The sequence below is a fragment of the Cariama cristata genome, unplaced genomic scaffold (genome assembly GCF_000690535.1).
Source record: "Cariama cristata isolate BGI_N322 unplaced genomic scaffold, ASM69053v1 scaffold7009, whole genome shotgun sequence".
Lineage (NCBI taxonomy): Eukaryota > Metazoa > Chordata > Aves > Cariamiformes > Cariamidae > Cariama > Cariama cristata.
Window position 1 is genome coordinate 1,128 of NW_009637316.1, and position 10,434 is coordinate 11,561.

Sequence of the window (10,434 nt, forward strand, 5' to 3'; positions counted from 1 at the left end):
GAGAACATGTGTAGAGAAGCTGATTGTCAGTCTTAAGCTGGATAGGAGAGTTGTCTGTTCGCTGCTGCATGAAGAACTTGCAGTCAAGTGAGCACGGACTCATGCCTTACTTGCTTCATGATGCAGAGGCTTAGTCTTAGACAGGTTATCCTACAGGTGAACTTCAAAAATGTGGGTGACGTACGGTTTCCAGCGATCCTCTGATAAGTTAGAGTGCTTCTGACATTCAGATAGGTCTCTCCCTCCTGATTCTTTCTTCCAAAACAAAAAATCCAATACGTAATTACTTGCAGTCTGTTGACTTTGTTCATGTTTGTAGTTGCAGACTAAAGCTGTCTGGTGGGTCTTTTTTGGTCTAATTTAGCTGGCGGAATAATGGAGGAAGAAGGTTTGGTGGAAACTCTTTAAAATCTTTTAAAGGGGCCAAATCCAGTTCTCCTTCCTTGAGATTTTGGTGAGGCTCAGAAATAAAATCAGATATAATAATGCATAGTTCATTTAATAGCTTTTCTTCTAGCTAAAGCACCTTAAGAGAATTTTGCATGTTTTGATAAAGTTGTAACTAAACCTTTATTTACAGTTGATCACCTTCAGTCATAGTTATGGATTTATAAAGCAATAGTGTTATGAAAAATATTTTTCAAAGGCCGTAAGGGAGAAAATAAGAGTAAGAGCATGTAATACTTTAAGGAAAACTCTTCTGTACTAGTAATTGCAGTGTATCTGAATTGTGAAGAATTCGAAGGGCTTTCCTTCTTGTTTTTTTTTTTTCATCCTTTTCAAGCAAGGATGGTTACAAATCCCAGTCCCTGTGTAGGATGGGCACACGTGGCTTTGAGCGTTGGTGTATCCATTAAATCTGTTGACTACCTTGTTGCATAACGTAGTTCATTGCAGTGTGTGTGCTTTGCTGCTTAGGCAAATTGTCTGATGAAGAAAAAGTTTTAACATTACTTCTGCTAACTAGTCTTAACACAGACTGAGACACATAGTAAAAATAGAATAGAATTGAAAGCAACTACAGGGCAGACTCATAAACTTGCTAATGTACGCTAGGATGCGTCGGGCAGGGGAGGTAGCAAAATCTAATGTGTAAAGATGCGCAGGACGGCTGAGAAAAAGGGAAGCGTAGAGCCACAGCAATAGTTACAAGTCTGTAGATTAATCTCAGACATCTACTTGAAGAGTTTGTACACTTTGATAAAGTATTTTAGGATTGTAGGGTGCATTGCTAATTAAGCAGTAAAACTTCATATATGTCACTTTGTGAGATGAAATAAAGCTTTTGAAAGGTGCTTGGCTGCTTTCTTTGACTTTTGTTGTCAGGATAAATGATATTTGTCAGATAACTGTCAGACTGATATCTGCTTACTTGACAGGCTGTCGGGCTCTGTCCCCTACTTTTTTAGCTGTAGATTTAAAAGAAGGATATATTTTTATATGTGAACGTAGTAAGCGTTTTGAGTAGGTTTTCAGGTTAAGTTATCTTATCTAAATAACAAAACCAACAGTATCAATGATTTTTTTTTAATTGTTATTCTTCACATCCTGTGCCTATTATTGTTCCAACATCTTTTTTTGAGCTATGTGTGTTTGTAAGTTTTTTCTTATCAATTTCATGGGGGATGTATACCTACTCCTGGACTTTTTGGTTTGGTGTTTGTTTTTTTTTTTACGATCTGAGTGGTTTTTGCCATTCTTCTGATTGAAGTTGATATCAAAGAATTTGGTATCTTGGAGCAGGTTGTGTTTCAGTTTTGGCTATGATACTGAAATATCTAGGTTATGATACGAAGCTCATACGAAGCTCATGCATATTCTGTTTCACTGCTGCATTTGACTTAAACAGTTTTTCTTTTGAACTTTTCTGTATAAGGAAAAGCAGCAGTTGCTTCTCAAGCTTTACTTATGAAGTCTTTTATAACTTGCTGGAAAATACTGGCTTCCTTTCCATTTGATCAGATTGATTTCTCTCCCAGCCCCACCCTAAACTTTCTGTGGGTGGATAAAATCATGCATTCTAGCATGCTTTGTTACAAAATACCCGTGTCGCTTCCCAGAAACTTAATAAATCTCAGCAAAATGAAAGTAATCTTTTATTATTAACCTTTCCTTGCGATTGGAAATGGAGGCTGTTGAACAAATCCTTTTAAATCTTGAGTGCCTAATGTAGGGATAAACATTTAAGAATGACATCCTAAAAAGATGGAAAAGTAACAGATTAAAGAAGCTTCTAAAAGGGCAATCTGTCTTTTCTTTCTAAGGATTTGTGTGACGCCTTTCCTTCCTGGTCTTGCGGTTGTTCTCGCAGTTTGTAATGGGAGGGTGCTACTTTAAGTCATCCTCCGCTTTTTGTGTGTCTATGTAAGCACTGCCAGAAAAAAAGAACATTACTAACTTGTGACAGTTACTAAAATGTTAAAGTAATTTATTTTCTAGATTAGAAGAATAAAAATAGTGATTGTTAAGAGACCAAAACTGCACACTGTGTAAATATTATGGTTGTCTTAGTTTCAGAACTGAAGTGTGGAAATTAAATGAAATAATGCTTGTAAGAGTCCTTTGAATAAAAATAATAAATAAAATAAATGATGAATAAATAATGAATAAAAAAGCTTTTCTAGAATGTTACTTTGAACTCATCAGTATTTCCTATGCAAGTGTCCCAGGGCTGTTCATAAAAGCGGTTTGTACTTTACCTGTGCAGTACTTCTAATGGGCAGGCCCTCCTCTCTGCTACTTCTTTCTTTTTCCATATTGTGAAAAAAGAAATATAAATTGACATCTCAACAGCCTGTTAAAAAATTATTTTGCAGAGTTCTCAAGTCTTATGTGACTACTTTCTTTCAAGCAAATAGAGCTCACTTAATATGTTAAACCAGATGTGGGTGTGATTATACATTGAAATCTTAAATCAACACTTGGTCTGATATTTATGCTTACTTCAGTTTAATGTTTTCTGTGGAACAGAGTGCTTCTGTGGAGACCCACCTTTTTTGTGGTGACAAAGTGAAACACAAATGCTCAAATTTTGCTGGTGAGCGTGAATGGTAAAGCTGCTACGTGGAAGCTGCTGCTGAGAACATCTGCCCAGAGTCTGGGCTCTGTGAGGGATGAGAAGTCAAGCAAGTCATTGCGAGGCAGATGAATAAGGGGTGAATTTACTGTCAGGCAGGTGGTGTCCTGTTCCTCACTGCGTGGCTGCTTTCACATCGTGGAGCTGACTTGCTGGACATGTTAACTTATGTCCTGGTAGTTGTGTACCCAGACCCGTAACCTTTATCAGCTTGTTAGCAAACGGTGTACTTTTAGATTGCAGGCTGGAGTGTTGGGACAGCATCCTGCAGCATTTGGGGGTGATGACCCGTGCACTAACCAGACATGTACTATGGTAACTAGATCCGTTTCTCTGACAGGTACGAAGCAGAAGTGAAGCAATGACTGGTTGAGTGAAAAGGGGACTGAGAGCACTGCACTAACAGTCTTCACTAAGCAAGGTTTCTGACTGAAATAGCCTAAAAAGACACACAACAGGAATCTGTAATACCTGCTCGTACAGATAGTGGTCACTTTCTTGACTCACACCTCTCTTTATTCCACATTTTCTTTATACTCTTTCTTATGACAACTGTTAGCTGTTTTGCTTGTGTTTCCCTAGAATTGTTCTTCATAGTGCTGCCAAAAGTGACTTACCCAGCTCCTTTCAACCCCTTTTGAAAATAACATTTCAGAAATGTTGCTCCTCAAACCCAACAGTGAATCTACTGTATTTAAAAATGCAACCTTATTAAAAATATTCCTTTTCAGTGCAGTGTCTAAACTGGATTATTTGGGGTGGGAACTATCTTTCTTCTCTGTTCCATGTAGCCTAGACCCACATGTGGAGTTCAGATGAAGAAAAGACTTTAGATTTCCTGGGCTGGAGAGTTTTCATATGAAGTATACCCCATGCTGTTAGATACTCAGGGCTTTGTTTTGCGTGGGTGCTGTGAAGCTATGGTGGTGTGACAAGCCAGCAAGGTAGTCCTGTGAGTGGTCCTCCGAAGGGAAGGGGCTAACCCTTCTACCCTGGCTGCTGTTGGAACTGAGGCACCGGTGGGTAGTTCAGAAATCCTCCTTGAAAAGAGAGAGATTAAAACTCTTCTGTGTCTGTGAAGGCACGCTGAGTGGCTTGCGCAAGAGGGTGCAGTTGGGAAGCTTGGGAGGAAAATCGGGAGGAAAATCGTGGAGTGATGGGGAAAGCTAATTTAAATGCCTCCTATTCTTCCCTGTGTTGTTTCTTATCTGGAAAAGGAGTATTATTGTGCCTGCTGGAGGAGGAACTGTAATACAGATCCAAAAATGTTGCCCGGGAGCCTGACTGCAATCGGAGGCAGAGGGAATTGCATCAGCTTTTAGGCCAAGGAAGCTGCTGGTCACGCCTGAGACTCGTAAAATTAATACCTCTACTGCGTAGGAGTATTCTGAAAACTACCAATCTTGGCCAAAGCTTGTTGTCCTACATGTGAGGAGCTAGTGTTTCTAGACTCTCACAAAGTTGCATGATTTATTAATCTGAACTAACTACTGAACTACTCTTTTTATTTAATTATATTGTCATGCTAGAACTCCCAAGAGTTTGTTTTTCTCTGCTACTTGGCCCCCTAAGAACTATCCAAACACTGATTTGGCAGGTTTTCTGATTTTATTTTATTTCCTGTAAATAAGAAGGTACAAATTCAAGTCTGGTCTTTAGTTTTAGATGAAGTTATCTTAGTGGAAGTGAACTGCTCCCAGTTTTCTTGGCCAGTTTAGTGGTGTGATCTGAAATTGCAGAGCATTCACTTGCTTCTAATTTTTAACTAAAGTTACTGAATGTAGTTTTGTCTTTTTCTTGTAGTAATGAATGTTATAACAATTGAAGACTATAAGAGCACATATTGGCCAAAGTTGGACAGTGCCATAGATCAGCTTTTAACTCAGAGTCCTGGTGACTACATCCCTATCTCCTATGAACAAATATACAGGTAAGGAAGTCTTTTAACTGCTACGTTACTTTTTTTTTTCTAAGTTAAATATTTATTTTTACCTCACAGCCTATGTATATGTCATATTTTGTGTTTATGAGGAGGAAAGTAAGAAGGTTATGTGGAGTACAAGATTGTTTAAAAGGTTGGAATGAGTGAATAATAGATACATATCTTGGTATCCCAGGTTAACAGGAATAAATGCTAAAGAATTAAAATGCATAAGTGCTGAAAACATTAAAGTAAGCTCCACCACAATTGCTTACTGTAATATATTAAGAAATGTATTAAGGTCTCAACATCCCTTTCCTCAAGGGGGAAGAAGAGACTGACATGGTAGACATTTGACTGAATATTTCAAAAGGCTTCTTTGTCATGTCTAAGAGGAACCAGTTTGGTGCAGTAGAGGTGCAGAAGTCAATAGAAGCGGCTGGTGCCAAGGTCCATCCATATAAACTGTCATTTGTGTTTTTGCATCAGGTAGGTTTGGTCTGATTTCCCCCTTGCCCAGCCATGCCGCTGCATGTGCAATTGGAGGCTGTCTGAAGGAGTGACACAAGGCTTAGTCCTTTATATCTCCGTTCTTGTCCGGGGAACGTTTGATTTCTGCCTGGCCTGGAGCTGCAGTTTACTTTGCTTTAATGGGGATCTAGTCACACACCAGAACTGCCCTGCGCTCTAAGCTAGTGCACAGTAGTGGAGATGGTAGGGAATTTGCTTCAAAACCACACTGCTGCTCCAAACCAAAATGCTAAATGCTTTAGAGACCTGGCAGTTTCTTAAGAGATTGACTAAAATGGAGATTTTTGTTCTGTAGGTGAGAGGTCTCCAGGATACTGGTTAATAGCGTGGAAACTGAGTAGCTGCTGCTGCATTTACTGGCCAAGATGCCGTTAAAACTACTGGACCTTGCCAGCAACGCAACTAGTAGCACCGCTGTCTTGGTTTTCTTTACCACAGTGTTGCACTCCATGGAATAACACTGGCAGCTCAGTCACTGCTGTCTCTTTTTAGAGGCTTTCAGCTCTATTGTCTCCTGCCCACTTCTCTTAGCCACTTTGTCTCTCCAGTTTGAAACTTTGGATTAGGGAACCAGATCCAAGAATGGCAGGTGTTTAGTCTTCCCTCTTAACTCCAGTTAAAAGCATTATTAAATTTCCTCTCCAAAATTTTGGAACTGCTGCTATCGGGACTCGGACATCAGCATGTCTGTCAATAATTGAGATGGTCAATTTGAATTGAGAGACATTTTGCAGCTTTAGTGTAACTAATCAAAATCCCTTTCCTAGCTTGAAGTCCACAATGTACAAACAGTCGTCAGTAAGAGTTAAGCAAACATCTCCCCATAGTAATCTCTGATGAAGAGTAGATGTGCAAAATTCATGCTCTAATACCTAGAGTAGATCTGTACCTAGTTACGGTTTTCAGATAACTGCAGTTCATCTTTACCATCTTTTTACTGCTCAAAAGTTTTATTTATTAAAGGAATAATGGGTTTTAAATTTCTCATAAGTAACCATTATGCATCAGGGTGACACTTGATGCAGTATTGTAACGATGCACAGATGTCTGTAACATGCATTTTACCAAAACGAAAGATTGTAGTTTAGTGTTAACTGATAGAGCTAGCGTGTCCGTCTTTAAGTTTTCTTTTAAAAATGATACCTGTGGATGTCATTACTCTGACACAGCCTTGTCCAACCAGGAGTTTTGGTTTTTTTATTTATTTTATTTTAGAGGGTGTCACTTTGCTTGACCTAAAATCTAGACAACATAGATTGAGAATGGAAGAAAAGCTGCTTTTTTGTTGAATTTAACAATGATGCTTGCTTGGAGTATTACAGAAAGTCTGTAGCAGACTTGAGGTTTAGATCCTCTCTACTTCCCTAGGCTAGTTCTTTAGTCTGAAAAAGAGGTTTTTTGAAGTGGTTCAAACAGCTACCTGTCTTTTATATTTTTTTACAGTGAAATTGAGCTGAAAATACAGTGGTCTTTTTCATCGTCTTTGTGCTGACTAAAGGAATCAAGGTTTCCATAATGCAAACTCAAAATACATTATTAGATACCCAAACTACTCTATTTGACATGATCAGTGGTAACTGTAGGCGTCTACTCCAGAGTTGTGAAAGCTAGGAGATAACTTCAAAGGTGTGTATGCAGATATTTACTACAGATCAGCTTACCCATAAGGTACCAAAGTATGATTAGTGTCTGTTTTCATCTTTGAGCCCAAAGCCTACCTGTGCATAGTCACTTCCTATTGAAAGGGTTAAATACATTGACAGAGAGATGTGAAGGACACTTTGAGATGAGGAAAATGTGAACAGCTAAGTTGTACTTCTGGCATCATTTGCCTCCCAGGTACAGTGCAATTAGATCGTTGTTCTTCAAGACATCTTACAGATCTCAGATCTTCATACCTCTCAATAAACGCTTACCTTCTAATGTCCTGCTTGGGTTTTCCTTTTCTTAAGGTGTTTGGTTACGCTAAAGGCCTAACAAGCCGGTGACTTCTTTTGGGTAATAGCAGGGCAAGGATGATTCACAGAATCAGCCCACAATCAGGAACTGAAAACAGGATCTGAAAATGGGGAAGGAACCTCTAAATAGAAGTGTTCAAAGAAAATGTAAACACACTCTGCACGTACCTACTAAGATAGGTGTTAGACTACAGAGTGTGTTGCAAAAGTAGGTACAGCAGTATTGTATGTAACACTAAGCAGACTTGTACTTTAAAATTCAGTTTAGTTACATCATTGCGAATGAAGTGGTCAGCTCTTGGAAGTGGCTACATACTGGTTAGTTATGGAGCAAACAAAGGTATGGCCATTTGCTGTTGTTACCTAGCTGGCTTGTTTGTAAGGGATCACAAAAATCAGTCGGGCTTTTCTTATCAGTGTTTCTCTCTTTGATTCAAATTAAATTGATATTTTTGCTGTTACTGCATCATACCAAAATGTCTTTTGCACTTGCTTGTTCCAAAATAGGATCTGCTATTTGTAAACTTCAATGTAAAAGAAACACTATGACTTTGTTATTTAAATAATATCAAACTACAGAAACTCAATTATTTTTAAAATATAATAGTAGGAGAGGTGTGGGGTGTCTTTTGGTTTTTAAGAAATAGCATGGTTTGCCAAATGAACAGACTTTGCATAGAGGTGAATGCTGTGTCTTTGGGGCTTTTGGAGTTGTCAAAGGGAATAAATACAAAGTTCTAAAAGTTACTGATAATTCACTTGTAAAACCTTCCTCCAGGAGACTTTGAGGGTGGCAGTTACTGAATGAGAGTGCTGTCTTGGCCCCTGAAGGCTTGGAGTTGATGCTTAACCTCTCACTTGCATTAGAAAATTCCAATAACCCATAGTCTACAGTTATTTTAATCCCATCTTTGCAGTTTGTTTGTCACTGTACCACCTTCTCAGTAAAGAATTGAAATGTTTCTGTAGGGGAATTATGACACAGTGTTGCTGTACCATAGCTTTAGGCTTTTGGTGCTATTAAAAACCTGCGGAATTCAAGTCTGGGATCTGGACCTTGCTAGTTTGTTTGAGCGTGTTGTAAGGAACAGTTTCTGGCCTAAATTGCTCGCTGTCACAGTACGCCATGCAGAGGGTTGGAGGGAGAGGGGAGCAAAACAGAGGCGTGGGGAGGTGATTTGACTTGCCCAAGATACCAGGTGAAGTCTTCCTTGTGCCTCTTGGGTTTTGGCAGCTAGCTTTCAAAATGCTGACTTCGAAGAATGAAAGATTCAAGAAAAGGAAAAGCTGCTTGGTACAGATAATGTTGATGTTAGTCCTGATGATGATGACTACCTTAATGTAGCTACTTGCTGAAAGTAGTATATGTATTTGTTTTACGTCTGTGGTAAATATGTTTTCATACATAGCCTTATTTTGCGGATATGTTATGTTATATATGTGGATATGTATATGCTACTGGTTAGTTATGGAGAGCAATAAAATGTTCTTAAAAAACAAAGGTAACACTGAAGACCAGAGTTAACACAGCCAAGCCATAGAATATAGAATTAAAGTTTTGTTGTTCTTTCTCTGCATCTTTTTTTATTATTAATTAGAATTACGGTTCTTAGAAATTAAGTAACAAAGGATGGAGTAATATGCTTGGGTCTGTAATTGTAGAACTTTCGCCATTTCTTTTTAAAATGCCAGCACAGTTTTGGTGCAACTTCTATGACTGCTTGTCAGCGTTGCCCTTCTTTTAAAAAAGTTTTTGCCCTAGAATATGCATGTAATCATTAAACCTGCTTATTTTAATGGAGACTTCATTCATGTAGGAGAGACAAAAGCCAGAATTAGGAGTATGCTATTGACAGAATTATCCTGGCTGTTCTGGAGTGCACTCTTAAGAGAACTCATAAGTTAAAGTGAGTTTGGGGAGGGGGAATGGGATGGACACACTGGGGCCTCCAGAGGAGACTCAAGAGTCTGCTGGAGCTCACTCGAATCTTAGGGCTGTATTTAAAAGTTCAGCGATCATTCAGTTAACTCTATTATCCTGTAAATTGAGACTTGAACAAAATATTTTGAAGTCTGTAACCCTTCATTGCAAACTGTTGTAAGTTCATTGTTTGTTCCTATATTTGTTTCTGCAGTTGTGTGTATAAGTGTGTATGCCAGCAGCATTCGGAACAGATGTATAGTGACCTAATAAAAAAGATAACTAACCACTTAGAGAGAGTCTCAAAGGAGCTGCAGGTAAGAAGCTGCACAATCTAATTCTGTCTTTCCTGGGATCTGTGATTATATCGGAGCAGCATGTAGATGGCCCATGGAGGGGATTGCCATTAAGACTGATTTACACTAGCTTACTAAATTGTGGACGACTTCATTCGCTAACTGGCTGTCAGACAGAATACCAACTACTAGATCCAACTGTATGGCACTGATTAGCCTTAGACATCTGAACCATGTAGAGGGCATAGCTAAACATGAATATGTAATATAGAATCAAAGATTAGAGAACGGAAATCTGCAGTATAATCTAGGGTGTAAATGCTTCAGTCAAACATGATCTGAGCACATGACATGGATGTCTGCCATTGCTGTGTTAGTCTATAGAAACGGTTTATGGTCCTTGTGCATCACAAGCAGCACGAAAGGGAAAATCTAAAGGAAAAAATTGAAGTGAATTAAATATGAATTGTGAAGTATAAATTAGGAATTATTGCATATGAAAGTTTTGTGCTACAGTTTATTCTGCATTTTTCTTGCCTATCTCTAGATGTCAGTGGTTTACAGCAGTCCTAATACAGATTGTGTATCCCTATCCTTCTCTGCATCTTACTTGTGCATCCATGTTTGTTTTCATGTGTATTCCTTGTTGAAAATTCCTTTTTGGCTAGAATCTCCAGGCACGTTCTTGAAATTGTCATTGCTGTAGCAGCAACAGTGTTTTATTTCCCTAC

At 38.7% G+C, this 10,434-nt stretch overlaps 1 protein-coding gene across 1 annotated transcript in view; it reads left to right on the plus strand.

The window, feature by feature from the left end:
* Positions 1 to 375: 375 nt before the first annotated feature.
* CACUL1 (CDK2-associated, cullin domain 1) overlaps positions 376 to 10,434 on the plus strand; it is a gene marked incomplete at its 3' end in the record, with an annotated part of 39,376 nt that continues 29,317 nt past the window's right edge. The window contains exons 1-3 of the mRNA XM_009708277.1: positions 376 to 388; positions 4,880 to 5,006; positions 9,622 to 9,724. Of these exons, the coding sequence (XP_009706579.1) occupies positions 376 to 388; positions 4,880 to 5,006; positions 9,622 to 9,724 (243 nt within the window). The remainder of the gene's footprint in view (positions 389 to 4,879; positions 5,007 to 9,621; positions 9,725 to 10,434) is intronic.